Consider the following 27,691-nt stretch of genomic DNA (forward strand, 5'->3'; position numbering starts at 1 on the left):
TCCCTGGCAGCATTCAGGGTGATGTTGAATGGGACTCTGAGCAACCTGATCTAGTTGAAGTGTCCCTGCTCATTGCACAGAGATTGGATTAAATGCCTTTAAAGGTCCCATCCAACTCAAACTATTCTGTGATTCTGTGAGTCAGTAAAAATAAAATACAAATTGCTTACTGCATTATCTCTAATTTCAGATTTTTTTCTGGATGAGGCTTGGGTCAGTATTTGCATAAAACAAATTTCCTCTAATTGCTGTCTATCTTTTGAGGGAAGCCATCTGCACCCACCAAGATGTGATGTAGTACTTAAAGCAGCCAAGAGCTTAAATGTGGGATTTGGTCTCTTGTTTGGATACACCTGTAGGCAGTAGCTGGTATTTTAAAGGCCGTGTTGCCAAAAGCCATTCGTTAATACCCCTAACACTTTCAGTACCAGTGTGTACTCCCTGGTATGATATTCAGAGATGTAAGAATAACCTCTCTGAAACTCTTGTTCCTGATTCTGAGTGGTAAAAAAGTAATTGTGTCCATGCAGTCCATTTAAAGTTCCTCTGTGATGGTCTGCTATAAAGCTATTTGCACAAGAGAAAAAAAGGCTAACTCCAGTTTTTCAGGTGACTGCTGTTCTCAAGTCAGTTCCACATTATATACAGGCTATAAAATCGGTTTCATTAGATTTAAATTTCCTGAGTTTAAATTGGAAAATAAATGCAGTTCACTTTAGAATATATATGAAAGCTTTTGTGCCTTCAGTACTAAGATTTAATAATTAATCCAGTTACCCATCACTGAGGAGGTATCATTTGACATTGCCTGCATTTGGCTCCTGAAATGGCTGATTAAGTTCAAAACGTGGCTTGCGTTCCTCTGATTGCACTCTTCAAAGGATGAATGATCAAGTACAAATAATTACTGCTTGGGCCGTGCCCACTATAAAATTGTGCCAAAGTACACATTAAAAGAGAAGGAAGTTCCTGTGCTTCAAAACAATTCCAGCTAGCTGCTTCTAGTCAGCTTCTGTGAAAAGGTTTTGCCTCCTATTTGGTCAGTTCCGTTAGGGATTCAAAAACATTTGGAAAAACAGAAGGTGTTTCAACAGTTGGTGTTTGCTGTTCTAAGATAGATTTGGATTCAATGACAACAGTAGGTGAGTTCTCAAATTTAAACTTACTTGCATCATATACACTGTTATCTCCAGAACAGTTGTTGATTTAACCTTTTCCAACTATTTTTCATAAAAGAGTAGCTAAGAAAAATTGAAGTATATGAACTGGTACTTAATTTGGGGTTTTTGTCCCAAATGGCTCTTCTCCAATGGAAAAGTTCTTTCATTAGTAATGGAAAGCATCCTGGGTGCTTGTCACCTCTGGGGAGTGAGTTTGTAAACATTAATGTGGCAGGACAGGCTGTGCTTTCAAGATTAAAAGTACTTGATGTGTTCTACTGTTGCTGGGGGATTGTAGGTGAATGTCAGCTTTAGGAAAGTTTTTGAGAAACTTTATGTAGGAAGCCTGCAAACAGCCTTTCTTGCATTGCTGCAGAGCTTCAAAAGCTCTTCTTTCTTTTTATTCTTTCAACTCCAAAATGTGAACAAAGTCAAGGCAAGATTAAAATAGGGGTCACTTTTTTCCTTAAGTTTTTCCTTTGCCAAGTTACCCAGTGACACAGTGTCTTTGGCTTGTGCTGACCAGTTGGGCATTTCTGAAGCTCTGTGATACGGGGTTACAAGAGGACAGAGGGATTTCAGATACTCCTGAGAATTTCTTAGGAAATATGATGTAGCCATGTGAATTTTTCACTTCATTCCTATTGCTCCTTTGTTTTGGTTGCAGCAGTCTTTACCACTTTAAATCACAAATTAAAGGAATTATTGTAACAGCTTTTACAGATGTCCTTACACAAACTGACCCACAATGGAAAGTGCAAAAAATCAGGTTGCGTAGTCACTTTCATTTCTCAATTTTTGGACAATGTGCCCTTGGTAAAGTTACCTCTGCAGAATCTTTACCACTTAGCATACTTTGTATATGTTTGTGGGATTATGTAATAATTTCTTTCCCAGTTTATCACCTTTGAATTGGATTAGTGTGCATTGCTTATGTTTTCTAGAACCGTCCTCTGCAACTGAGTAATCAAAAATAAAAAGCAGTGGGGAAGGGAGATTGGGAGAAATAATGGGAGCATGTATTGAGATCTCAGAAATTACCTGAAGTTCTGTTTTCTGTAGTAGTGCAGGGAAAGCAAAACCTGAATGGTTTCTTCAGAAAGATTCGGAAGGGGACACACCTTCACTTATCAGCTGGCCCTCCAGGTATCATAAAGCATAGCTGTGTGGCTAACAATCAGACTACAAACCCCCCCTTCTTTCCTTTTACTATCCACATTTAACACTTGCCTTTAATTTTCCTTTAACAGCAGCAAATAAGAAAGTGGTGTTTTTTGTGAATAAAAAGCCTGTGAAACTTTTCTGAAGCATCTGCTTTTATTCTAACTTAGAACCAATTGGTATTTTGGTGAAGAAGTACAAATTCCCCAAGCTTCTTCCATAGCTACTTTCATTCTGGCTTCCACTAGATTTTATATCTTCTTATTTTATCTCATTTTGTGCTCTGCAAACCAGCATATTTTTTACTGTACACCTTCCATCTTAGCATTCCCTACAAGTAACTCCTTGAATTCCAAAGGAGATGGTACAAGAGAAGTAAAAGAAAAATTACATGGATAAGTAAAACAAAATCATGGTCAAAGCTACAGGCAGCTGCTTTCTCCTGGTTTGGTAACATTTACAGTAAGCCCACCATGAAAAGCATTGCAGGAAGACTGTTTTTCATGTTCCTGGTTAAAGTAATTCCAATAACCCAGTACTAACATTGGTGTGGATGTTCTGGAGAATGCTTGGTACATGTAGTTCAAAGCATACTTCTTCAGACTTAACACACTTCATGTGTTTAAGGAACTTTCCCTGCCAAGTCCATCAATCTTCAGAGGTAAGAAGCACCACAATGTTAGAAAGAGTGGTGTTTCAAATAACTTTGGATATCCTGAATTATTCTCTTAGATAATTTGCCTTTTTTCCCCCTAAATCTTACTTTTTTATTTTTTTCTTAATTATGTAAACTCCAAAAAGTCTGTTGGTAGCAAGCCTGGAATTGCACATACTTTGAGCTGGATTACTTACTTTCAAACAGTAGTTTGCTAGCTTGACTCTCTCTCTTTCCTCAAAACTAAAATTATTTTTTCATACCCATTTGTGAGGGGAGGAAATACAGGGCTTTCATTTTTAATACTGTGTGTGTTATCTACAGACACTCACCCTGTGAGGTGTCTGAGCCTTGGTGAGGCTGTGAAAGTGCCGGAGAGCTTTACCTGCAGCAGTAGCCCCAGAGCAAAGGCTGCCCCCAGCTGCACATGCTTGCCTCCCACTGTGCTGCCGTATTCCATTTAGAAAGGTTAAATAAATCTCTGTTTTGCATGGATGTTGCACAAGTCTAGAAATGTTTCTAGAAAACACACTCAAGGTAACTTTTGGGAACAAGGTTTTTTTGCAAGTTTTGCATGTCAGAATGTAATGAAACATTTTAAAACAGAGTGCCTGTTTCGGTTTTTAAATTCCTTTTTCCCTGCAAGCTCTCTGAAGAGCAACAGCCATACCATAGTTTTGCTTTTGGGTTTAGGACTTGCCCTTTCCATGTGTTTATTCACTTACTGAAACAGGTTACACTACATGTCATTTTTCAGATGTCTTAAACGATATACAAAAACACAAGTAAACCAGTCTCTGGCAAAATATCTGAAGGGCTAGGTGGAGATAACATGCTTTTTTCACCCCTTTCCCCAATGCAACAGTGTCTTGGTATGACTTAAGCTTCCCAGTGTTTAGACATCTTCACACATCTGACTGCATACACAACTGCCAGTAGAATTTGCCATTTCAGGCTGAACCCAACACTCTGATAATATAAAAAGCAGTTTTGATCATCTTGTTTTTTTGAGACTATGGGTATGTGCTGTTTGGCAATGCACTTGTGATCTCATGAGAACATGCTGTATGTTCCCAGAGCTTGCGCAGTTACCTTCTCAGGAGTCATGCATGTCCATGGCCCCTGAATCACTTGACTGTTTTTGAGCAGTGTTGCTGCTAAGACTTGGGGGGAGGAAGGGGTTGCATCATAAGATTGCTTTGTTTTAATGCACTGGTTTTTATTTTACTACAATGTTGCTGTCTGTACCCACAGTAGGTGTCTGTGTTCCTTTCCAGATTGGGTATTGCTGTTCACAGCTTTAATCCTTTTTCTTTCTTAAAGAGTAAAAGTTAGAGAGAAATTGGTGAAAGAGGAAAGTGCTCGTGGAAGCCCTGAACTTGTCACAGACACAGTATCTCAGAGAAAATCCCATCCAGTGCCAGCCCACTACATGCCTCTTCAGACAGAAACGTCTGCCTTTGATAGGGTTATAAATCAGCCCATCAGTTCCGTCCGCCAGCCAATCCATGGCTATATCCAGCCTGCTGGCATTGCTCACACAGCTCAGCTGATGGCAGCAGAAGAACCAGCCAACACCCCTGCTGGCAGCCTCCTCCCGACAGACACCGCCAGCCTCGGAACAAAGTCCTCAGCAGCCACTGCCTCAGAGAGTGAAAAGAAGGAAGCACCCGGTTACGGAGCAAAACCTGCTGAAGAAGATTCCTTGGAGGGTGAACAGGCCTCCAAAGGCAGAAGACCCATTCTGCCATCTGAGATTCGCAAGCAAGGGAAGAACCACGAAGGCCTCTTTGGCGGAGGAGAATTGGAGACCCCTGTGGGGAGCTCCTCCTTTGCAAGCAAGCCGAAAGTTAACTCAGAAGTTCATAGGGAGTTGGAATGCAATAAGAGGCAGGCCCCAGAGCAGCAGTTTAAGACCCCTGAGAACGTAGAAAGGAGTGAAGCTGTTATGTACATACAGAGCGGATCTGTACTGCAGCCTGACAAGGCAAAGGCTCCTGTTTGGAAAGTGTCAACAAAGCACAAGGTCCTGACTCGCTCCATGTCTGACTATACTGTGACTACTAAGCTAGAACCTTTTAAAAGTAAGGAGAGCATGGAAGCAAATCCACCAAATGGTGAGATTGGCATGGTTGACACAAAAGTCTCTGTTGCCCAGCTCCGTAATGTCTTTCTGGAGTCTGCTAATGCCAACAAGAAAACGGAACTGTAGGTGACATTTCACTCGTATTTTCGTGTGAAACTTGCACGTCCTTGGCAAAATTACACCCACTCAACAGCAGTTGTTGTTCGGCACTTAAAGCACACAGCTTAGCTCTCACCAGTGTGTACCGGAGGCTGAGATGGTTTGAACCCTGCTTTTGTGCTTCTGCTTGCTAGTGCGAGTTGTGATGTGGGGTAGCTGGAATGCGTTCGTCTGCGCATGGACCCGGAGGAGCATGCAGAGTGGTCTCTGGGGAGTTGTTGAGATGCTTACATCTGTGTTTTACTTCTCTCTCCTATTTTCTTTCCTATGCGCTCTCTGTCGTGCGATTTGAAAGTGAATCTCGGTTTGAGATGTCGGCAGCAGGTAGTACTGTGTCTGCCAATGGGGACCGTGGGCCACGAAAGGCGAGGCGCTATTTTACTCCTGGTGAAAATAGAAAGACTTCTGAGAGATTTAAAACTCAACCTATAACATCAGCAGAACGAAAGGAGACAGATAGGTAGGCACGTACGTAGCTCTGTGTAGCATTCTGGCGCAGGTGGATATTAACAAGGTTGGGACAAGATTTGTCCATATATTAGAATAAACTTTTGCAAGGTTATTGTTTGTCTTTAAGAACAATTTATTGTAGCTTCTTACAAAATGAAATCCAAACCCCTCCCCCCAAGAAAACCAATTTTGTTGCAAATTCCTCCCATTTGAAATAGTGAACAGTGACTCATAATGTACTGTAGCTGTCTCGTTCGAATGTTAAATGCTTTTGGTTTCATATGAAGGGTTTCCTTTCCATCTACTGCGCTCTATCATTTACTCTCTTTGTAAACCACCAAAGGTACCTTTTTATGTTAAAAAGCTGGTAGCAAATCATAGACTTATTTTCTGCAAGGTGAACTAGAAATAATTTTCCTTGACTGTTTTTAAGTTTGGCTGCAATTGCTTGCATTTATGCTTTATTAAAGGATGTTCCCAAGTGGACACTGCTGAAACTTGAAAAAGAGATAAATTCTCCTGCTACTTCAGATTGAATTTGAATTTCATTTTTGATGTCCTGTTTCCAGCTAACTTTTTTCTGTTTGATTATTTTTCACTAGGTCAATTTTGTATGCAGAAATACCAACTGCTGACGGTATGTTGCTGTACTGTTTTCTAAGGAAGAAATGGGCTTTGATGTGTTTTATTTTGTTTTAACTAAGAACTGTTTGATAATAAAAACAAAATCCACTTGAAAATATATTTGCCTATGATATATAGTTGAAATACCCCTTTTCCTTGGGCCATGTCTACTACAGACTTGATTTCAATCTCAGTTTCAGTCCAAAAGTCTGTCTGTGGATACCAGACTTCAAATGGGAGTCAAGCGGAGAATGGCTTGAAACTTTTCTATATAGTTGGGGTTTTGGTTTTATCCTAATTTAGACAATAAATAAGTTAGTTGTTGGGAAAAAAAAATTAATCATTGGTCAGTTTGAATCACTAGTCTAGGACTTATAATTTAAAGAAAGCCTGTAGTATATTGTGAAACTGCTGTTGCTAATATGTTTTTTGGCTAAGGAAGTTGCAAAATGCAGGTTATTAAATTACAGAATTCAGTCTGCCATCTTACTCTCTTTCCCTCTTGTCACCCTTGGCAAGTCTGGCACAAATTAAGTAGGTAATCTCATGAGTAGCTATATTTAGATTTAATGCCTTATGCTATTTGAAAGCTGATATGCCTTGCAGCTCTGAGATGCTGGCTCGTGGATCTGGAGGATGCTGATTTCAGCTCCTGAGGATACCATTTTAGCCTCTGAGAAAAGTGAACACAAGGTGGTAATCAGAATGGCCAGCTAGTAGAAGATAGATGTTCAGTACTCTTCACTCACCCTTAAGGCAGTCTTTATTTTCTTAGTCCATGTGTTCTCATAGACTGATGCAATAAGTTTTATTATTCATCAAATGTTGTTTAGATAGTTTGAAAGGACTTGAACTATCCTAAAGACAAGTCTTTTGTTTGCAAAGCCTGTCAGACTACGTGTCAGACTGTATTGCTCATTTGATGCAATACATGTAAAAACAGGTAAAGTTTACACAGCTGTGTTCACAATAAGTTTTTTGTTAAATGTGAGAAACAGCCAGCTTATTTGCTGGTTTTTAATTATTCGTATTTAAAAAATATTACTCTTAGTATGAGATTGATGCATTATGTTCAGCCTCCTTTTTTTTCTCTTTGTGTAGATGAAGAAAAATTGGATGACCGAGCTAAATTAAGCGTAGCTGCAAAGAGACTCCTTTTTAGAGTGAGTATTGCATTGAATTGAACATTTCAAATAGAAGATGCTGAAGGAACCCAAAGTGCATTGGAATGAAGTATAATGCAGTTAACCAAGTTCAAGCTACGTAACTTTTGGTTTTTACTTCATTCCCTACCTACACAGTAGACCTGTTTCCTGCTTTAAGAGCGTCCTTTGGAGAGAAGTGTGTAGTTTGTTTTAACTCCATGGTGCATACTGTGTGCTTGCATCTTGCTTCTAATTCAGAGATAGGCATTTGGGAACTTCACTGCTGTGCATGCAAGAAAGCTCAGAATAACGTATTGTTTCAGAACTTTTCTTCCATGGTTTTAATTATGACATATGTCCTGTTAGGAAATGGAAAAATCATTTGAAATGAAAAATATTCCCAAACCACCTAGCAGAAGTTCGGCAGTAGAGAGGAGGCTGCGGCGCTTGCAGGACAGGTCTCACACACAGCCCATCACCAGTGAGGAGGTGGTCATTGCAGCTACGTAAGTCTGGTGCCTGTGTTGGCTCTACCTCTGGCTCCTGCTCTCAAATCTGGAAATAAGCTCCATATCTGTGGTGCTTATAACTTTGTAGCGAGGAAAACATTTATTGCTAAGGGCCTTGAGAGCCACAGGGGAAACTATATTGAAATTCCTTTTTAAATGTAGAGGGACTAGTAAAGCATAACTTGTGTGAACTGTAATTTGGCAGAAAGTTTAGGAACCTGTGGATTAGGTAAACGAGATTAATCATAGCATTGTTTCGTAACCCAAATGAATAAGATAGCTTGTGCTGAGGGAAATCTGCACAATTTCTTATGGAATGTATACGTATTGGGGAAAACTTTTTACACCCTGAAATCTCAAAGGTACTTTTTGGAAATGCTTTTCTTGCACTGTACTCATATATCATGACATTTTCCTGAAAAAGGGAAAATAATTTTGGCGGGGGAAATGAAACAACAGTGAATTGAATGGATGTTCACCTAATGATCAGATGTTAACTTACTTTATGGGTTAAGAATAACTTCAAGAGACAGCCTGTTTGCTCCTCTAGGTCTTTAGTTCTTTCAAGATATTTGGAATTACTTTGCAAATGGCGCAGCAGATAACTCAGTTAATTAAAAATGATTGCTGTTTGGTTTTTTTCTGTTTTGTTTTGGTTTGGTCTTTTCTGTAGTTAACACTTAATGTATTGCTTTTCTTAATGCTTTTTTCTTCTCTCTCCCTGTGAATTTTCCCTCCTTGGCAATTCTTTAAAGTGAAACTACCCCTGCTTCACGTTCTGTGAATACCCACACAGTAGTGACAAGAGTACCTAGTCCCACTGTAGTTAAGAGCACTGTACAACCTACCAGGTACTGGGGGGGTAAACATGCATGTTACATGGAGCACAAGATTCCTCAATAGCAGATGCATCTTTAAAGTCTTGAATGCCTTTTCAATGTGTCAAGTGAATACTTGTTTCAAGAATATTTAAAACATTTGTCAACTTCATTTATGTTTGCATGATAAAGCAATGCAGCTTTTTTTTGTCAACCGTCTGTTTTCAAGACCCTTCTAACCACACTTAACCTGTTGTAGAAGCTTATTCTTCTTCTGAAAGAAATTAATTTGCATGTGAGCAAACATAGCAGAATCCTCTTTGCTCTTGTAATTTTTTGTACAGTAATGTCATCCTGAGATGAAAATAGCACAGCTGAGTGCTTGATTTCACAAGCAGTACATGTCCTTTGTCTGTCTCTACATGTATTTTTTTAGCTTGCAAAATTAAAGGAAATATAAGAAATTGCACCACCTATAGGTAAAGTTGCAGAATACTGTTCTGAATGAGAATTTTAGCAGAGACCATGACAGGAAAAAAAAATAATTAGAGAATACTACTAATTCCATAAATGTGAAAGAAGTTGAACAGTAAAATCTTTCATGGTAAAGGTGAATAAAATACATTATTGTAGAGACAAATGCAGTTACAGCTTTTATGAATCAATATGTCTGCCTTCAGCATTGGTCAATTTTCAAAATCAATGGACTGTGTTTCAAAACCAATTTTTGTTGTTGATTTATCCCAGATAATTCAAAACAAAAGACAGTCTGAGATTTGTTGCACTTCATTAGAAGAGTCATTGCAATTTATTCTAACGTAAAAGCAGCACAAACTTGGAGTTTAACTCTGTCTTTTAAATGTTTTTATCATATATGGTCCACAAATCGCTTTCAATAAAATTGAACTTTATATAAATTGCACTGTAGGACCTCAAAGGCATCTTTAAATGTCTCTCCATAGCTCTGTGCTCTGTATAAAGAGATTGTCTGGAAAATCTCTCTTCAATCTTGAGTTCCCTCATAAAAAATCTTGTGTCCTAATCAAATGAATTCATTAATGAAAATGTAACTTTTTTTTAAATCTTCAGCTGTTGAATTAGAATTCATCATGCCAATGTTGAACCACTGCATACCCACTTAGGCTGCTACATTACATTGGCTATTGTGCTTCACGTGCAGATCTTCTGCTTCTGTCAGGTTGAGATTTTAAAACTGCACAATGGCTTTTTCAAAACTAATTTCCAGTTCTGCTTCTTCAGCTTGCAGGCATCAGCACACCAAAAAATTTTAGCTAAAGAGGAGATAAGAGCAGCCAAAGAGGCGATGGGGCAAGATCAGTCTGAGGAACCAGATTCTTCCACCTTAAGCTTGGCAGAAAAGATGGCTTTGTTTAACAAACTGTCTCAGCCAGTATCCAGGGCCATCTCCACAAGGAATCGGGGCGATCTGAGGCACAGGAGAATGAATGCTCGTTACCAGACTCAGCCAGTCACTCTTGGAGAAGTTGAGCAGGTAAGTGCCATCACAGCTCTTTTGCATTTCTTTTTATTGGAGAAAACAGCTTCAGTGTAAGATACCATAAAGGCTGGCTTTTCCTTCGCTCTGAACTACACACAGAGGAAAAAGTTTGTCAGGAAGCTGCCTTCTGACATTGAACATTCCCTGAAGTGTTCAAATTTTTTGGTATGGTTTTCTTCTTTTTTTAAGTAATTTGAGAGTATATCAACTTCCTGCCTAGTGCAAGTTGTACCTTTCACAGTGTGTGTCACTTCCACTAGAGTATTACAAGTTGTCTAAAAGTAAATTCTTGATCAAAGGTGTAAAGAACTGAGACACACATCATTTTGCTTTAGGTGTATTTTCAGGTCATTTTGGAGCTTTGTCATGTGCAGTTTTCAGGCTCTTTCCTGAAAGCACAATGTATTTCTGTTATTAGTAAGGACAAAGTCTGTCATTTTCCTCTGGGAGGAGGCATTGATTTTTATCTGTATTTTTTTCCCTAAAAGCAGAATACTTTTGAAATTCAGGAAGTCAAAGAGAAATTATTTAATCTGCAGTAAAATTTGGCTTCCTGTTCTGGAATACTTCATCTAATTGGAACTGCAAAGGAATGCCTTTTTAGTAAAGCCTCAGCATAAGGTGGCCCAGAAGTGGTCTTTTAGATCTCTTCACAATAGCAGAAACAGCAGTCCCTTTGCATTACAGCTTTGAAAGAAATCACTTTAACAGTGAAGCACAACTCCTGTGCTCGTCATATTTCTATGTATTTGGATAAATCTGAGTGTTAGAAAGTTCCTATAGTTTCTTTATGCTTCATTCATGATTATCCATGTTCTATATTTTATAATAACAGGATAGTGAGAAAGCAGGATTTCTCTAAACATATTGGTGCGAGGCTGTACAGATTATAATTGTACTTTATGCCTACTTTGCTTGCCCATGAAGTAGTAATAAAGGCTTGACAGATTTATTTAAGCAAGGTTTCCAGACCTTACATAGTCCTTTTTCCATTCACTCTCCATGTGCCAATCACTGTCACAGCATGGCCTTTTTAATGGTTGTGTCACCAACTTGTTTGGGGCCAGAACGGTGGTGAATGGAAAAGGGCTGGAGCAGATGGGGAAGAAGTGACAGTCACGTTACTTTGTCAGCCTTACAGAGCAAACAGGCTTTTCAAGCAAGGAAAATCAGAGGAAGTGTGTTGTGTCATCTTTCTGAACCTAGCAAATGAAATCAGAGTTGACTCTAAAGCAAGCTCAGTGGGAATGTATTTTCAAAAAGACTTTCAACAGTTCATTGGAGTGTTAGGGGGTTTTGAGATGCGGCTGTTTTTTCTAGGAAGAAGCAAAAGAGAGCTCTCAAAATAGATAACTAGAGGTTATATTCCCTAAATGCATATTTGAAAATGTAAATATCTTGTAATTAAAACTGAATTCACTTTTCTGATCTCCTCTAAATTTCTAATTCTGATAGATGCAATGGAAAAAAAATAAACTGGTAACTATTTTCTTAATCTTGTTTTGGAATCTTTGAGCTAACACAGTCTTTGCTCTGCTCCCCAGTTTTCTTAGTGAATGACTGTTGTCTGTGTTTTATGGAATCTGCATGCACTTTTTAGGTTCTGAGCTGATTTCTTCCTACTGGTGTGATCTTGTCTGTCCTTTTGCCCACTGTTTGCTAACTCTGCAGTTTAAGAAAGCAACAAAATAACCCCTCTCCAGATGTGTATGAGGCATGTTTGTCACTCTTTCATAGCTTTCATAGCTTCTCCTTTGGAGAAGATAAAGCTCTGCATGTCAGAAAAAAAAATGCATCTTAAATGCATCTAGGAAAATTTTACAAAATTATTATGTTAGAAGAGTAGAAAAGATAGTTGTTCCACCATGGGGACTGGCAGAACAAGCTTGGAAGTGTTTTTAATGTGCTTCTTAGGCTCAAATACTTTGCTCATGACAGCCAATGTTTATACTTTAAAAAGTCCTGCATGAAGGTGATTTATGTGGAGAGAGCATCAGGAATGTCTGCCCTGAGTTAGGACAGCACGGAACAGTCTCTCCCTGGCACTGAGTGGTCACCAGAGCTGGGAGCTGCAGAGCTGTGTAAGAGCAGAGCTGTGCCAAAGCTAATGAGTCCTGCTGAGATGCAGAGGTGATTAGCTTGGGCACATGGCATGTCAGCTGGCATCTGGAACCTGAACTAATTCCTTCCTGCACTGCTGCAGGTCCTGAGCCCTGACACAATGTCAGGTTGCATGTTCTACACACACCCCTTGTTACTAAAGATGTTGCTGTTCACATGCAGTTGTTTTTACCTGGAGTGGAATAACCCATCTGCAGACAAATTACAGGGGCATTGTGGCTTTCCTTACCTGTTCTAGACTGTACTGATAGAATAAAAGATTTACAAGAAAACATGCCTTGGATGAACTGATGTGATAAGGCTGGGTTTTGGAATTGATAATTTCAGAGCTTGTAAGTCCTATTTGGCTTTTTTGGATTTTTGTTTGTTTGTTTTTTCCCTTCACAGGTACAGAGTGAAAGTGGAAAGATCGCTCCCCTGTCATCTGCAGTTGCAACATCGATTTCAGCCATGGCCTCTGCGCTGGCTCCCTTGTTCGGGGACCTGCCCGGGAAGCCAGGCACTGATGGCAGAGGGAGTGCTGCCACCAGGTTCCACCCTGCAGCAGAAAACTTGGACTCATCAGGAAAACACACACACAAGTCAGAGCAGTGGCAGCCCTCAATGGAAGCACTAGAAAGCAGAAAAGCATCAAAGAAACATGAAGAAGAAAGAAGGAGGTTTCTAGCACATGAAGCTAATGAAATTAAAAAGTACAGCTCCTTTGAGGATGAAACGGCACATCCTGTTCCTGAAAAAACAGGAGACCACCATAAAGAGACAACATACAGTTTCCTGAGGAAGGGCAGCTTGGAACTGTTTGGTTCACAAGCACTTTTTCAGCCTCTGGAACAGAAGGAAATCGATACTGGCATGCAAGGTAAATTGGAAGACAAAAAAGGCCAGTCCTTTGAAGAAAAGGTGGATTTGGAAAGTGTTATGAAAAGCAAGACTTGGCAAAGAGGTGTGGTAATTGCTTGCTGTTGGTGTGGTCTCATTCAGCAGAGGGTATTTCAAGCTTTATCAAGGCTGGTTGTGTTTCCTTTTTCCAACACTGCTTAGAAATACCTGTGAAATATCTGTGAAGTGTTAAGTTTTATAAATAGAGGTTTGGGTTTTTTTATTCTTTCAATTTTTCAGTCTTTAATAGATGTCTCAGTTTTACTCAGATTTATTTACTTTGAAAGAAGTGGTATTATATGCTGAAGCTAAGATTTATTCTTTCTGGTTTTGCCCTTTCTCCTGCCCTCCAAAATTCAGAGCAAACTAAACTTGCTGCTCTGAGTCAATTATCTGCCCTTAATTTTTGCCTTACTGTGCATATAGAGTTATGAATTACCTACACAAGTGCATACATAACTAGGAACGGATAATTTTCAGATAATTAATTTTGCAAAACTAGTATTATTTTCTCTTTGATGTGGTGATGAAATACAAACCAAGAAATTCTCAGAGCAATTACATTTTTATATGCACAGCATATTTTAAACTTAAAAAATAAACTTGCCTATCTTTAAGTAAAGTACTTAAAAAATAAACTGTGAATTTGGTCATTTCATAAGTTCTTCTATTCTGCTGAATTTAGAAGGATGTTGTATTCCTTTTCTGGTTTATTGTGATAGGTAACAGCATCACAGTACCCTGTAGCACTAAAAGCACTTTTGTGTTCATCCTGTGAAGTTAATATATTTTGAATTTAATGGTCTTCACACAGGCTTAGAGAGAAAGGTACAGTTCTGCCTGTATTCCTCTAAAGCAGCATCCATTCTGTCCAATTAACCTTTGATGACTGCAGGGGAGATGGAGACTGGGGTATAATAGGAGCAGTCATATATCAGAGGGGTGTTGTGCTTATAGCATTTCAAAAAGAAAAATGAAGATGACTTATATTTCTTTAAGGATAACTGTAATTGTGCATTTATCTTTCTTCAAGGCAGCTTTTTCCTGTGATTTAATTGCTGCTTGAAAAAACAAACCCAAAAGAGCCTCCAACACTCTCCTAGAAAATAATATCTCTATTAAGCTATTAAATATCCTAATATGCTACTCAAGCATTAAATTGCTTTACCAAATAGATAATTTTCTTGTTTAAATTTTGTCTGCTTCTCTTCCCCTGCTCTTTGTTCCCTGTCACTTTCATCTGTTCGTTTTCCTGTTGGTGTGATGAGGGAAGCAGCAGTTTGTGCCTCACCCATGTGAAGTTCAGAATTGTGTATTGAACATGTTCTGTGGCTTCATGTGAACATCAGTCACAAATGGCTAGTCCCTGCAGCAATTAATCTCTGTGCTCTAGCTCAGCCAGAAGTTTCTCCCTGTTAGAATAGTATGTGATGTGAATGTTTAAAATACAGATTTGCTTCTTCAGTGTTAGTAAAGTGTCTGAGAATAGAACTAATTCAGCACTTCTCTTTTGAATGGGCAGACCACGCTGAGCCTTCTTCTGAACTCACCAGCACATCAGCCATGAGGACAGTTTCACAAACAGCAGCTGCAGCATCCTGTAGACTGCAGGAGCTCTCTGAACAATTGGAAGGCAAATTTTATAAGAATTCCTGTGAGATGTTTTCCATGGGAGAAAGCAAAGCACAAACAGCTGAGGATGTCCTCGATAATGCCAGCAAAACTATGTCAATTAAGGAAAGGTACTTAAATTTCTCTTTCTTTTTTTAATGATCCCTATAAATATAGTTATTATATTGATGATGGTATAAAATGCTTTACAACTGTTTCTAAAAAAGCTAAGTAGTGATTACTAGGCTTTATTATTACTAACAGCAGAAACATGGAGCTAATGTGCCTGACATACTTATAAAGCAGATGATGGCAAATGAGAATTTCCATTCCAGAGAATGTAATAACCTAATTTTGAAAGAGTTACCTAAATAATCAATGATTTCAGCAAATTAAAGTTGTAAAATATACATGTTCCAATTACACTTATGTACTCAATATACTTCTCCAGGTTCTGCTTTCATTTGCACAACAGATAAAGTGTGATTCTGGTTTACTTTAATAACCATTTCTTCTTGGAGTCCCTAAAATAAGCTGACTAGAGGGAGTCACAGATAGACTCTGATATTGCCCCACTACTTCAGAAGTACCTGGTTGCCATTTTGACTTCTTGGAACTTACAGTAGGGATTTTAAAAGGATAGTAAATTGGGCAGGTTTATAGGAGTATTAGAAATACGTTTTCCAACCCAAGATCATTCTGATCTGAAGCAAAATGTTAAGTCCTGCACTTGTGCGGAGAGTGGGAGTCCAGGATTGAAGTGCCAATAGCTTGTAAAAGTTTTCCTAACTTAGTTAAACCTTTGCGAGTATAAACTCAGTCCCAAACTGGTAGCAGTCCAGTGGGTGAATTATGATTATTTGGCCTATCTTTGCTTCAGTTTTTCTTAGTGCCCTTTCTGAAGGCTGCCCTTACCTTTTTAATTTACTGTTGTTTTGTTTAAAGCAACTTTCATCCCCCTTCCCCATCCCCCTCCTGTAAATAATGTCAATTGTCTTGGCAGATGAGGTTTAAGACCAATAACTTCTGATTTTTAGGTGGTAAATCATCCCTGATCCTGGTGGAGAGAAAGAGGTTGGAGGGAAGATCCAAGTTTTAGTAGCTGTTTCAGTCCTAACTTCAATGCCTCAGCTGAGTTGATCTCTTGAGGAACTGAAGCCTGTCAGTCACACAGTCAGGAATCACTTTTGTTAGAGCTCCAAGACTGTCTGCTCAGTCCCAGAGCTGACAAAAGGAAATATCTGCTGTCTTGTCAGGAGTTTGTATATCCTGATTCCACAAGCATCTGTAAATGACTGAGCTTGTATCAAAATGTTTTAGCCTTCCAAAATACCACAGTAGTCTACTTCTTGTCCCAGAATTAAAAGACTACAACCACTAAGTTTCTTTTGCTTGGCTGCAGTTCATGCCAAGTATTCATAAACATCAAAGAACATTTCTGCTAAAGATTAGCCATTACACTTGGATTTCTTTTTCCTTTTACATTCACTAACTTCATCTTCCCATCCAGTGGATTTTTCTGGCTGTGTCAGACATTCTTTCACCTTATGGAAGAACAACTTTTCCACACATGAAATAGTATTTGGGCAGGATTCATGAATGCTGGTCTGGATGAAAGTGATTTTCCACAACGACTTGCTTCACCGAACTAATACTATCCTCATAGAGTGAATGTATGGCTGGCATTGCCTATATTATATAGAAGAATAAAAATCATGATTTTTTAAGGAGGAAAGACACCTATACTCTCTTCTCCTGTCTCTGTGCTATTATTGAGACCAAAGGCCATCCTGTCAGCTCTACTGTAGAAGTCTGCTGCATGCTATGATCACCATTTTAAAAAGCTGAACCTCTTACCATCATTCTCACTTTCTCAGGAAAAATCCAGCCTAAACTTAGTTTTCAACCTTTTTTCATGTATGGATGCCTGAGCAATACTTTCTTAGATAGTCTGGTTGCCACTATACTGAATTTATGCACTCCTTTAACAGTTAACTTCCTTTCTGTAGTTATATATCTCATATTGCCCTCCAGGATTTATGATTTATCCAAAAAGAGCTGGTCAAGTGCAGCCAAGGGAGAACATGTGAAAACCAAGCCTATGTACAGTTTATTCTACCTCAAGGAGACGACTAGCAACTAAGATACTAAAATATAGCCACAGAAGAAAGATGTGTCATTTTTGACATTTTTTGCCAGGATTTTTGCCAAGGCATTTCCTGCAACTCTCTTTGTTTAGGTAAAATCATTGTTCAGATCTCATTTCTGTTTTCCTTCAGTATTCACTATCCAGCATTTTCCTTCAGCTCTGAAAGTTTTTGCTTTGAGGCCACCCTGACACCTCTGGGATGAGGATCATTCTGTCTTGATGTCACATAGTCCATCTCAGTAGCAGGTGAAAGAAGGATGCAGAGCAAGCTGTCAAAGATGGGCAGACACACTAAAAGCTTTTTCTTTCAAGAAAAGAGTAGAATTTATTTTCTTCATATTTGAAAAGGAACTTTTGGAGGCAAAAGTAGTGTGTCTACACTGTGAAAGTGACTAATGAATGGGTATTCATTATTTATAAAAAGTGGAAAGCTAGAGGTATTCAATGAAACTAGTAAGCAGCAGGCCTTAAACAAATCTAGGGGTTAGATCTAATATTTGCCTAATTTTCTAAGACTTTCCAAAGAATCAGCTGCTCTGTACTGCTGAGCTTGTAGGCTTACTTTTAAGAACAATTCAGTAGTTCTTGCATCTTTATTCATCCAAAAGGGTGTCCTCCATTCAGTTGTTGCTGAGTCAGGGCAGTCTGACTTTACTGCCACTTCCATTGTTCAAAAGAAATGCATGGCTTTAGGCTTTACACAGCAGTGAAGTTTTGATTGGCATACAGAGCATACATGTTTCTTTTAAGTGGTGATGTCATTGCTCAAAACAGGCAAATGTGTGTTCTCACCTGTAGGAGTCAGTTGTTCCATTACACATACCAGTGAAGGATGGTGGGCTGCTATGAAACCATCCTTATGGCAGAGAAGAAAACAAAATCTCCAAAGACACAGAAGTATTCTTAGAATTATAGATTTTTCTCCCCCTGATCAAGCAGGCTGCTTGGGTCAAAGGTCTAGAGCAAATACCCTGCAGTAATGTTAGCTTAAAAAAACCCAAAATCCAAGAAATAAAAAAACCCACTTTTTTTCCCCTGCCTGCTATGCTGAGTAGCTGTAAACATTTTTAAAAACAAACCCATCTTAGAGCAAAGCTGACCAATATGCCTTCCAGCTACAATTATCACAGATCATTTCTCAACAAAACTGACTTGAGAGAACATAGCTACTGAAGGTAACTTTGCATGGTGGCAATTCAGTCCATCTTGGTCTCCTCCACAGTTTTATACATGCATGGATGCACTCCAGAAGATTAGTTCTGGGCAGTGAAATCTTGTGTCCTTTCTGCAAACAATCACCATGACCTCAACTCCTTATTGTGAGTCCTTCTCACCCCTACTCATCCTGTGCTGTGAGGTATGAAGCAACCAGGCAATGTGAAGCCTGCCAGCACTGCCTGCCTGGGCAGGAAGAGAGGAAATAACTGCTTTCTTGGATACTAACATTCTTACTGCCATTGTATTCTGTAGATTTACTGTTTTCTGCATTCTTAGTTTTTCTCAAGTGACTGCCTTAGGCCCAATTGATCATCCCCAAATAGGTCAGTGGCATGGCTGCACCCCCCTGGATTTTTGCAGGAGGCAACTGCCTGAAACTTGGCTTCTGGCTTGACCTTTTTGGTTCTACCCTTTCCTTCTCCTCAGAGTTTCAAGACAAGATTTGCTGTGAGGATAACAGTGATCACATCTCTGAAAAAGAATTTCCATATCTTGTGGTCAGAATAGGTTTAACTCCTAAACCTGTTCAAACATTGATAGAGTTAAGGGTTTTGGATAATTCTTACAGAAATGCTGTAGATTTGAGAAAGGTATGTCATTAGACTTAAATAAACTAAAAAAATATTTAGTAAATCAATGCAACTGTTTGCAAAAGTGCTGCAGATACACATTTTATGTATTACTAAGAATGATTTCTGAAGGATAGAAAACTCATATAAATGTTGATTTCTGAGGAAGGTAAACTGAAGATCATCATGCCGGTATGGACCTCATATTCCTGACTGACTTCCCCTATCCCCAAAAGCACTCAGGGTTTGTATGGACAAGTATAATTCTAGCAAAACTAATCTACATGTTGTCCCCACTGCAGCCAGTCAGCACTTTGTACTACTTTCAGAATTTTGCTCAAGATTAGAAAACTGTGCTGTGAAAAGATCCCACTCACTGAGATTAATGGTAATCCACATTTTAAATATAAGACCTCCTTTAAACAAGCTGAATCTTGCTGATAGATTTCACAGCTGCAGGGTAGTTAGCACCAGGTTATTAGTGCATTGGTGATGCTGATTTGTGTCGCAGCAATGCCTGGGCTAGGCAAGCAGACAGAACGTGATCCCAGGCAGTCTGATAAGTTACCTCAGCCCCTGGAGTTGGAGTGAAAGCAGGAACTGCAGCGTTGTCTTTTGATGTGCCTGATGAGACCTAATTGGTGCGTGCCTGCTGAACAGACCTCTTTCTTCTTAGGCTTTAAAGAAAATAATTTTTAAAGTATTTTTTTAATGAGTGCAATGAAGACCAAAGGTAGGATGCATATTCTTAACTTTGGACATCTACAGGATAAGTATACATAGCCAAGCCGCTCACTTGCTGTGCCTTAGTGACAGAGTGGAGAGAAAAAAGCAGTTATTAATCTGACCTTTTTATACACCTACTTTAGGAGGATCTGTATTGTACCTTGGTCTCCCGTGACTGTATTGGCAATTTCTACTGATGATACAAATTACTTGGAGTGTCTGTCTCAGGTCTGGATGTCTGTGTTTTGACAGATGATTGCCATTCAACATGTACAGTATAAGGCTTGGTGTTTGTTTGTGAGCTTTGTATATGTGTATGAAATGTGAATAACTTAGTTAATGCTAGAAAACCTAATTTCAGATTATGTTGAATGCAACATTAGTGAAACAATAAGGTTTTCTTTTGAAGATAATGGGAAGTACAGTGTTTAAAGCTGCCTCTTGGCATGCTTTTCCTTGTAGGTTGGCATTGCTGAAGAAGAGTGGTGAAGAAGATTGGAAGAGCAGGCTCAGCAAAAAGCAGGAGTATGCAAAGGTGCCTGTCGCTGATCGCAGTGCGCAGATGCAAGAAGTTGAGCAGCTGTTGAAGAAGGTAACTCTGTCCCTATTTGGGAAAAACATCTTGCTTGAAATGCTTTTGCTTTTTGAGGATCCATCCAACTAGACAGGCATGCCAAATATTAGCTGCTAGCTCCTGCTACTCCTCTTGTTGTCAGGCTTGTTTAAAAACCAATTCTCCCGACGGGAGAGATTATTTAATGAGGAGGTCTTCACTGTCCTGGGATGTGTAATAGTGCTTACAGTGTCTTCACATCAGAAGATAATGAATTAGTAAGTGGGTCTGTAAGGCTTCTGCAGCATGTACAGGTATAAAGATTTAAGCCCTTTCTCCTGCCCCTCTTCCCTCTCCGCCTTCCACACCCCCACACTGAAATTGCCTTAATACTTAGTTCTGATGTTTTCTTATGTATGGGTGAGTTTGTAAAACTGTCACATTCCTAATACTGTGTTATCTCTGTGCATGCACTGGGTTTTTAACCAGTAATTTTGGATCCTAGAGCTACTGAGGTAATGCAGGAACCAGAGCATTCATGAACCATTTGGCATTTGGTTATCTTGCATGATCTTTGCTGTTTGTGAATAGCCAGAACTGGCAGGACCAAGATTGTATCTGTCTTACAACAGGTAGTAATGGAGAGGGAGATGGGTAGAAAGGTGTGGAGGAAAGGGAGATCCACATTGTTAGCACACTCTACAGGAGTAAATTAGGTTGCCCAGCAGGGGCGGGTCTGTAAATCGGAATGGTTGGAATAGTTACCGCTGAGGATGTGCTGCCTGTGCCATACTTGCTTTTTTGGTTCAGTGAAATTTTGTTTCAGACTAAATTTAGCTTGGACCTGTGTCCTGACTGCCTTTAGCAGCAGAATGCTACCTGAGGATCTTGGAGTGCACTTCAGGGCTTGGTTTCATGCAAAAGTCCACGCAGTCTGCAGTGTGAACCAAAGTGCAGAAAGTGAGGGTGACTGGGAGATTTGCTTCAAAATGGACTGTCCCCTGGCTCAAAGTACTGCACCAATGGAGACTTGTTTCCTTTCTCAATCAGATGAAATAAGCTGTCTCAAAAGCCTTTAATTTCTGTAGGAGTACTTCACAGAGGACAGGTGAAAATAAAATTTGTGTTACAAAATTTGCTAGTGGGGATGGTAATCTTTGGATCCAATTATTTAGTTGTTTACTTCTCCTAAATGGTATAGGCAAACAGTAGCAAAAAGTCTCCTGTTCCATCCGTGCATTACAAGTGAGGACACAGTTTATCATTATTGAGGATAAATCTGTGCCTGAGCATGGGAGTCATCAGTTCTGTTAACTGAACAGAAGACAAAAAAGCTGATTTTTGCAGTTTGGTTTATGGGGTTTGTTTTGGTTTTGCCCTGTGGACTTGTTCAAAAATCCAGCTGCTAGTTTGAAAGACGTCCGAAAGCAAAAATAGTTCCAGGGAGGAAAGCAAAATTGTGGTCACATTTTTAACAGGCTAGTCTCCAAAATGACAACTGTTGAGATCAGATAACAAATGTACTCTAGCTAAAGACAGTGGAGTTGAGAAAAAGCTTTAAACAGCTGCCAAGATTCAGGCAGAGACAAACCCTTTGTTCTCTCTTCTCACCCCTCAGCACCCATACCCTCCCTGCTGCGTTACCATGTGCAGCAAGCACAAGTCAGGCTTTTAAAGCAAGTAAGGGAGCATGAAGTGCTGCAGGGATACAAGCTTTGAAGTGACAGTGCTAGCAGGGGAAGTTCCTGTGACACTGGGTCACCCACTCTGATAGTTCATGTTAGCTCTTGGCTATTTAGATCCTGAATCAAAGGATTTTCATGTCTGCCTATGGATGAAAACTTGGGTGTGTAAGATACACAATTCCATGAACTATAGTGATGTTTGGGATGCTAATTCTCATGTGATACATGAGAAATATGTAAACCCTTACTGAGGGTACTCTATTTAAAAAAGACACCATGTCAGCTGCCCTTAAATCTAGAAGTACTGGTTTTGATAAGCAATCAGTGGGGTGGCTGTTATCCTTTGAGGACCATGAAGCACTGTGCTATTGAGATTTGTTTATAGAACTTTGAGACTGCTGTACTTGAGAATCTTAAGTGTTTTCTGTTGCTGGATTACAGTAAAAATGCAGGAATTGTATTGATTACTGAATTTTGAGCTAGTTAGACAACTTCCACACATGGCAGTCATCAGCATCATGGCAGTCATCAACACCATGGCATCAACAGCAAGGGTGTGTAAACTTCTGTCATGCCCAGCTGCTTCAAAACAATGCCTGATGGTTTTAGTTGGAGTATGTGTTCCTATTAATGTAGTCAGACACCTTTTTAGGGTTCTTTCTTTGTGTGTCTGTGTGTGTCTCTCTCTTAAAAGATTAGCTAAATTATTCTGGAGATTTGATTATTGAAGCATAGCTGCAGAAATTAGAAGTTATTAGAGTACATTTAGATTTCATATAAACAACAAAAGTGGAAAGATTCATACTCTTAACAAAATAGCTACATTAAATAGTGCTGTTTGATCAGTTCTAGTCAAAATGCTTCTTTGTGGTGTCTACATGGTGAAATATTTATCCAAATGTGTTACAGTCATTTGTGTGTAGACTAAACTGTAGAAAAACACCATAAAATTCATGGAAAAGCTGACAGAGCAACCTCAAGCAGGAAAAAAAAAAGAGAGACTAAGGAATTAACATGAACAGATACAGATGAGGGGGGAAGCTGAGATTTACTTGGAGGTCCAGCATCTGTTTTGATGATTGCTGCACATTGGAGGAAAAATTTTTGGAAGCTGTGAGACTTCTTAAATTATTTATATATATAGTAAAACAAATTTGTACAATTCAAAGAATAGCTCTAACATCAGGGGAGCAACTGTCTTTCTGGATGAATGTCTACTGGAAAAAAATCTCTTTTGTTTAGGAAAAATATTTTGGATTTAGTATCTTTGTTTTCATCATCTTAGGCTGGATGGAACACTTGCAGTTTGTTGGATTTCTTCATGAGTAGCAAAATTAATTAACTTCAAAATCTTTCCATAATATCAAGACAGGAAGATTTACTGGAATAAAACTTTCTGGTTTATAGTGAACCTTTTTTAACAGAGTCCCTGATTAATGTGATTACCAGCTGCATTGCAGTTGCATTAAAGCAGTGACTGACATTTGAAACACTTTATTCTTACATTATGTTTAAATTGCAGCTCAGCACTGGTGTTAAAGGCTAGGGCTGAGCAGTCATTTCAAAATTATTCAGAGATGAAGTGTGTAAAAATCTTAGAGAGGGTAGGCCCTTGAAAAGTGACTTTTAGACACTAAAATATTAGTCTTTTGCTGTGGTAAGAGTTTTATCCATTTCGTAAATGGCATCCACCATGTGCTTGTATCACATTCTCATCGAAGCTGAAACTCATTATTAGGCTTCATTTTGAGCCACTCTAATAAACTGCATTTATCCATCCACTGTGCCATGTTCCCCATTTGCTTTAACCTACAGAAAAGGAGAAGAATTAAAGCTGATAAAGCCATGTCTAATCAGCTTTGGGTAAGCCCAGCTCAGGGGCAGGGTTCATTTGTAGGCTGTGTTTGGAATGATGAACTCACCTTCACTGAGTACTCTGGGCTTAGCAAATCATTCCAGATGGCTTTTGAGTCTCCCAGTTTCAGCAAGCATTCTTTCCTTTCATCCAGAGAATAGATGATTTGCTGTTTAGCAGGGTCAGATTAAACTTGCAGCAGAATTATTCACATTGTGGTTGGCATGGTTCATCAATTTAATGGTGCATGAAAACAGAGACATATAAAAATTATCAGCATACAAAAAGTGTATCTTCCAGCTGTGCTGTTTTGTTCTGTGTTGGGTTGTAGTGATATTGTTACCAACTTGGATTATTCCTGCATGGAATGCCTTTGGTAAACGTGCTGTTGTATTATGACAGCATTTTTGATCTCTGCTTTCCGACAGTGGAAACATTTATGGAAGATCAAAAGATTTAGTAAGAAATAAGGGAAAGAGGAGTTATTTCTCCCCCATTTCCATTTCTGGTAGTCCAGTTCTTTTCTAATTCCTTTGCTCTGCTTCTGTCCTTGTCATAGGAACCTGTATATGCTACTACTTACTCTCCTGTTATACCTGCTCTCCATAAATTTCATCCTTTTCTACCTATTAATCAGGTGAGCAAAAGTCTGCACAATTTAAATGCTCAACAATTTCAAGTAAGGACATTTTACCAGTTTTTTAACGTACAAAATTAATAATCCTCTTAACTGATTAACCAGCTCAGTAAATGTAGCTTTAAAGGAACATAATGTTATGCCACTATCTTGTGTACTCTTCCTCAGTATATATTATGCTACTATTTCTCTTATGGCTGCTTTTCTGAAAGTTCTGTATCTGTTTTAGACTGTATAGGTGAGAAAGTAAAGGAAGAAAACATTATTGCATTCATTATAATACTGAAAACTTGTAAGTTGCTAAAAAGGGTGTATAAAAGGAGTAGTATGGAACTACACAGCATTTATTTTAGAATAAAATTCTGTGTACCCTGACCTCCTTGTAAGTAATGTGCATGTACAATGTAAGACATAACATCATCTAACGTACTGACTGTAAAAAAACTGCTTTTGTTGAGAGGTGACTTTCCCATAGTGCTTTTCCCTAGTCCCTGTGTAAAGGATTTTTGTCTTGCACGTCCTGCTTCTATTCTCTGACTGTCCCATCTTCCTGCTTCTCTCTCTTTCTTCCTTTAAGGTCTGTAGTACTAGTTTGAAAGAATCAAGCTCTCTGATTTCTGATGACCGTCATCCTTGGAGATGGAAGGTGAAATGCTATATAAAATTTCTATTTCATTTTTGGAGGGAGGAGTGAGACAGAAAATTACGCTCAGATTGATGATGCACATTCCTAATTTGTGTTTGCTTGGGAACAGAGCTCTGTTGCTGCTCCAGTAAATGTTAGAGAAGCTTCATGTGAAATGTTCCTCAACATCATGTCTGTACCTCTGCAATTCCATCACAGACAATTTGAAGAATTAATAGATAAAGAGAAATATAAACTTCCTACACCCAGAGCAACATAGCAAAGTTATCTTTGAGCAGTAGAGTACTAGACCTTGATCTGAGCAAACTGTCCCTGGTTCACATGATTAGAGGTAAAAAATGCAAAGGCAGAAGTGGGCAAAGAAATAAGCTGCAGAAAGCCACAAGAAAACAAGGAGAGCTCACTGGAAGGTCTCGATAGATCTATGTAAATCAAATTCTGCTATATTATATTTCCTAGTCCCTTGTCTCCCAGCTCACACTTGTGGTTCCTGTGCTACAAGGAATCCATTGGGTTCTTCATTCCCACAGTCTGTGCTGCATGCAGGGAGCTTTCTGACCAGCATGGGTTATGGCAGTGAATTCAAGGAGCAGATACTGCTGGGTTGGGATGATGAATACAGAAGAGGCTACTGGATATATTACAAACATTTAGGCGACTGATATTTACCATTTCCACATTCACTTTCATAGCTGGTTTTGAATATGATCTTTTACTGTGAGTTTTTTTAATTAAACATTAAATTTTGGATTATTTTGAAATGTTTTAGTGTTACCTCTTTCCTATAAGCTGTGGATTTAATATAGCTTATTTACTTCAGTTGTGATAGAGTTCACCAGCTTTATTTATCTAGAAGAGAACAATATATTCTAACTTAATAGTAACCCTCCAGTAATGACAGGAGGCTCTTTAATGAGCTGTTCATTCTATCTGTCTTAAAAGGAAAACAGCAAAAATAGTGTTCATCTTTCCATTGACTCTGTAAGCTACATCCTTCTCTCTTTACAAGCTGCTTCCTTCTAGCACAGTGCCAAGGTACATGCAGACTTGTTTGGGGTTTTTTTTCTGGCACAGTTAATCACTTTGTTATTTGCACCAAACATGAGTCGAGTGTGTTCTGTTTTCTTCAAAGAAAGGCATACATTTGCATAGAGTTTTCCCTCCATGTTCTCTTTCATGAAGGCCCATAAAAAGTTGCAGAGCAAAACAACACAGACACTTTTTACCATATTTGAACAACTGTTGGATTCTCCATATGCTTTTTTGTTTTAAGAGCTTACACTAGAGAAGTTACTTGTATTAAAAAACAAATAGATACTTTTTGAATCCTTCTTTTATGTAATTTATAGTATTTGTTTTAATAGAACCCCTTTTTGAAAAACAGATGGGTTCTTGTGTTCATTCTTGGTTTGGCCTCCCCCAGGTAGGGGCAGTCTTTGATAGAAAAACATGGATTATCTTATTTCTTGTATTAAAAAATGACCAACAAAAACAACAAAACCAAACAGCACACCAGCATGCACTGTTAGTTCTTGTGACCTAAAGGGGACACTTCTTGGACTGCAAAATTGTAGGAGCATTGCCTAGATGTGGCCCCTTCCTTAGCATAAACAGGGGAGTGCCTGCCATACCCTCAAGAAATGCGCTAGAAATGACCAATATCATCATCCAACCTAGCCAAGCTGTGGGAGAAAGTAATCCCTGTTTCCAACTGTTCTTGCATTGAGTCTGTAAATCCTTCCCAGACTAAAAACAGGATCTTTTAGAAAAACACGCAGTCTTCATTCTAAACTGTCAGCCTACAGAAAATTCTTGGCAATATTAAGTAATTCTTCATATGTTATTATTCTTGCTGTGTTAAATGTAACTCTTAACCCTTTCTTCTCTGAAAATACATACTTATCTGATATAATCTAATGTTAATTTAAAAAAATTAAAATTTCAAACCTTTCAAAATTGTCAGCACCCTGGGTGGAAGCATGGAGTATGGAAATGAGTTATTCCAGTACAGATTATCTGTTCCAAACAACCTTCCATGAGAGTTTTTGTCTCTCTTCTTTTTCTGTCTTCCTAATTGGCTGGGTTTGGGTTTTTTTAATAACATTTCTCTTAAAAGCTTGGTTTACCAGACTTTTCTGATATCTTTTTTTTTTCAACCATCTATTGGATTATCTCTTCTTTATCTTCATCATTCTCCTCTTTTGTTGGTGTCATCATGAGGGTCTTCTCAGGGGATGAGACTGCATCCTTTGTTTTCCATGTTCATGAAAACATTTTGGTCAAATTTGGGATGAATTAGATCACGGCATGGCTCTTCCCTGTTTGGTCAGTTAACCAGTTTACAGCCTGGAAGCTGCTCTGATATTTTTATATTGCTCAAAAAAACCTGCCCCAGAATGTCATCTGTGATTAACTCAAATATATTAAAGAAATCAGAGGTAACAGTGTTAATATATTTAATCACACTTGAGCTCATCAAACTTACCCTTTTGATTAAACCTGTTTTCCATAATGCCATGTGGAATGGCATTAATTACATGCTGGTGATTTGATTCTTTATTGATTGTCTTTGCAGCAGCCTTTCCGTGGGTGTCTGGAAGAACCAACAGCTTGTGTGACCTGTTCCTACATGCTTTAGTTTTACTCCTAAATCTTGTCCACATCTGAGCTTTTATCCTATTTATTTTCCAATTTTCAAAGGCTTTTCTTTGAAATTTGTTCTTGTGTTTTGGGGCATCTCCTTTTCCTGTTTTTTC

At 38.8% G+C, this 27,691-nt stretch overlaps 1 protein-coding gene across 9 annotated transcripts in view; it reads left to right on the top strand.

The window, feature by feature from the left end:
- The window catches only part of SVIL (supervillin), a gene marked incomplete at its 5' end in the record, with an annotated part of 133,447 nt that overhangs the window by 83,822 nt on the left and 21,934 nt on the right, over positions 1-27,691 (top strand). For 3 of the 9 annotated variants that reach the window (XM_084207189.1, XM_084207181.1, XM_084207188.1), the window contains 14 exons: positions 2,223-2,306; positions 4,300-5,184; positions 5,517-5,681; positions 6,274-6,308; positions 7,397-7,458; positions 7,807-7,946; positions 8,705-8,800; positions 10,028-10,280; positions 11,742-11,765; positions 12,795-13,350; positions 14,809-15,028; positions 20,022-20,151; positions 24,212-24,289; positions 24,867-24,935. In XM_084207189.1, coding sequence (XP_084063315.1) covers positions 2,223-2,306; positions 4,300-5,184; positions 5,517-5,681; positions 6,274-6,308; positions 7,397-7,458; positions 7,807-7,946; positions 8,705-8,800; positions 10,028-10,280; positions 11,742-11,765; positions 12,795-13,350; positions 14,809-15,028; positions 20,022-20,151; positions 24,212-24,289; positions 24,867-24,935 — 2,797 coding nt within the window. The remainder of the gene's footprint in view (positions 1-2,222; positions 2,307-4,299; positions 5,185-5,516; positions 5,682-6,273; positions 6,309-7,396; positions 7,459-7,806; positions 7,947-8,704; positions 8,801-10,027; positions 10,281-11,741; positions 11,766-12,794; positions 13,351-14,808; positions 15,029-20,021; positions 20,152-24,211; positions 24,290-24,866; positions 24,936-27,691) is intronic. The other 6 variants (XM_084207183.1, XM_084207182.1, XM_084207185.1 and 3 more) reach the window with 6 other exon arrangements.

This window comes from Fringilla coelebs (assembly GCF_963513975.1).
Source record: "Fringilla coelebs genome assembly, chromosome: 1".
In the NCBI taxonomy this organism is placed as follows: Eukaryota; Metazoa; Chordata; class Aves; order Passeriformes; family Fringillidae; genus Fringilla; species Fringilla coelebs.